This window comes from Solanum lycopersicum, chromosome 1 (assembly GCF_036512215.1).
Source record: "Solanum lycopersicum chromosome 1, SLM_r2.1".
Lineage (NCBI taxonomy): Eukaryota > Viridiplantae > Streptophyta > Magnoliopsida > Solanales > Solanaceae > Solanum > Solanum lycopersicum.
The window spans coordinates 93,751,470-93,753,586 of record NC_090800.1 but is presented as its reverse complement, the minus strand read 5'-3'; the positions used below and the strand labels follow the sequence as shown (position 1 = coordinate 93,753,586).

The 2,117-nt window shown below is 30.7% G+C and overlaps 1 protein-coding gene across 1 annotated transcript; it reads right to left on the bottom strand.

Moving 5' to 3' along the window:
• Nucleotides 1-616: 616 nt before the first annotated feature.
• On the bottom strand, nt 617-1,842 carry LOC101262569 (actin-depolymerizing factor 5). Its single transcript, XM_004230981.5, has 3 exons — nt 1,531-1,842; nt 1,189-1,448; nt 617-1,010 (listed from the first exon to the last, which is right to left on the bottom strand). The coding sequence occupies exons 1-3, from the start codon at nt 1,549-1,551 to the stop codon at nt 860-862; spliced, it is 432 nt and encodes a 143-aa protein (XP_004231029.1). The 5' UTR covers nt 1,552-1,842; the 3' UTR covers nt 617-859.
• Nucleotides 1,843-2,117: the final 275 nt, after the last annotated feature.

The following is a 2,117-nucleotide window of genomic DNA, read 5'->3' as shown; positions in this document are numbered from 1 at the left end:
CTTCTAAAAATATTTAGCAAATAAAAATGAATATTATTTTCCTAAAAAAAACACTTGCCGCCAGGCAAAGACGAATGAAAGGAAGATGTGGTTGTCTCCTCATTGGATCCGTTTGGTAAACATCTATTCTCACTTTATTCTATACTGCTCTAAGAGATTGGTAAAGATAGTTGCTTTTTTTTTTTTTGCCAAAAATAAAGTTGATAAAAGTGTCCAATTTTTAACCATCCAATGTAATAGTATTAGATGAGATGTCATTGAACATAATTAAAGATTTCGAATTTGAAGTCTAAAAGCTAATCAAATCAAATACTTTAAAGTTATATGAAAGTAAACAAAACGCAATGTAAATCTGGATCAATAGATTTGTTATATATAAAAAAAAAAGGTATCAAAGTCATCAATCAATCAAACAACAAAACAATTCTACATACAACAACAATACACTACCAATGTAATTTCTAAAATTTAAAAATAGCATATAATATAGGCGAACCTTTATGGAAAAGGGCAAAGGTAAAACTGAACACTTTTTAAAAAAAAGTATTTGATTGCTTTACCCTTAAAAGGTATATAAAGTAATTGAAGATATCTTTAAAACTCCACAAAATAAAAGTTATGTAAAACTCATAATTAGTAGAAAATGACATGATACTTATCACAAATTAGAAGGTTGGATCAACCATACTTTAGTAGATCTCACAAAAAAAAAAGGGTCACAATGGTACCACTAAGAAGGAAAGAAAGAAAGCATCTTTGCCCTCTAAGTGGAGTCATTATTATTAATACTATAAAACAAAGTTTGAGAAAAAGATGGCAAACAAAAAACAATTTGTTTGCTAATTAAAAATAAAATAAATCATTTTGCTCTGTCCTTGATCACATCCATTCCCATCTCAGTTGGATCCGTTGCTTGAAGTTCATAGCTAACTCCATCTAGCACTCTTCTCAGCCCTGCTTTTGATGTTGCGTACAATATTTTTGCTCTAATTCTTGATTCTGTTGGTGACCTGTTTTACGAATTTAAAGTATGATTGAATTCAAAATTAATTTTTTTTTCGATAATTCATCCAAAATCGTATCTATATTTAAATAAATCGAACCTTCAAACTATTGGGTCACTCAAACTCTTCCATTGAATAGAATGATTGCGGATTAAAAAGAAAGTAGTTGAGAATATATACAAACCAGGCAATGAAGAAGATCTTGCTCTTTCTGCAATTATCAACCGTAACAAAATCAAAATCAAAGACAGCATATCGACAATCATCTTTAGGAAGAGCTGCAGCCAAATCTTCATAATTTTCAGCAGGTCCACCAACTTTGTCAACTGTCACCAATCTTGATTTCTCATCAATTTTGTAAACGATATACCTATGATTCTTCTTCCATTTCATATCCATGTATGAGTTCTTGCATTCATCAGTCACCCACATGCCCGTAGTCGCCTGTAAATTAAACAAATCGACCATCTTAACAAATGCAAAGCAAAAATGAAAAAGACACATATTTAGTTGAAAAAATGTATACCATCTTAAAAGCCATAGCCATGGTGAAGGATGCAAATAAATTAGAGAGAAAATTTGATGTTCTGTTTTCTTGTATGCTAAGCAAAGTGAAGAAAGGTGGAATATAGAATTGGGGGAAAAAGGTGGAGCGGAGGGCTTTTAAATAGGATTTGGTTAATCAAATGCCATTAGATTATGGGTAATATTACAAGTTTATCTTATATTACATCGATGGAATTTTATGATTGAATGACCAAATTAGCCTCCATTGGGATTTCTGCTTTGTCTTGGAAGCTGTTGGCATTATTGGAAAATGGGTTATTTCTCAAAGAATGTGAAGTGCATGTAGGTCCTTTAAACAATTATTAGTGGGTTGAGGACATATTAAGGAAAATTTATTTTTTTTGTGCATCTTAATTATTTAATGTGTTACTAGAATGAGTATTCGATAATTCTATCTTGTAACTCTTATATGGAATTATCAAAGCTCAAGATAATTCCACTTCTACTCTTAATTCTTATTGTTTATTTCTCACGAATTGATTCACAATAGTTTCCTTATCTGGTCCATTCAACATGTGTTCTTAAACAATATCGTCACATTAGACA

Excerpts from the sequence above, each read along its gene's own strand:
- LOC101262569 (XM_004230981.5), bottom strand. The coding sequence starts at position 1,551 with ATGGCTATGGCTTTTAAGATG. Across the intron at positions 1,449-1,530 it reads TGGCTATGGCTTTTAAGATG|GCGACTACGGGCATGTGGGT; the intron begins GTATACATTTTT and ends TTTAATTTACAG. Across the intron at positions 1,011-1,188 it reads AAGATCTTCTTCATTGCCTG|GTCACCAACAGAATCAAGAA; the intron begins GTTTGTATATAT and ends TTCGTAAAACAG.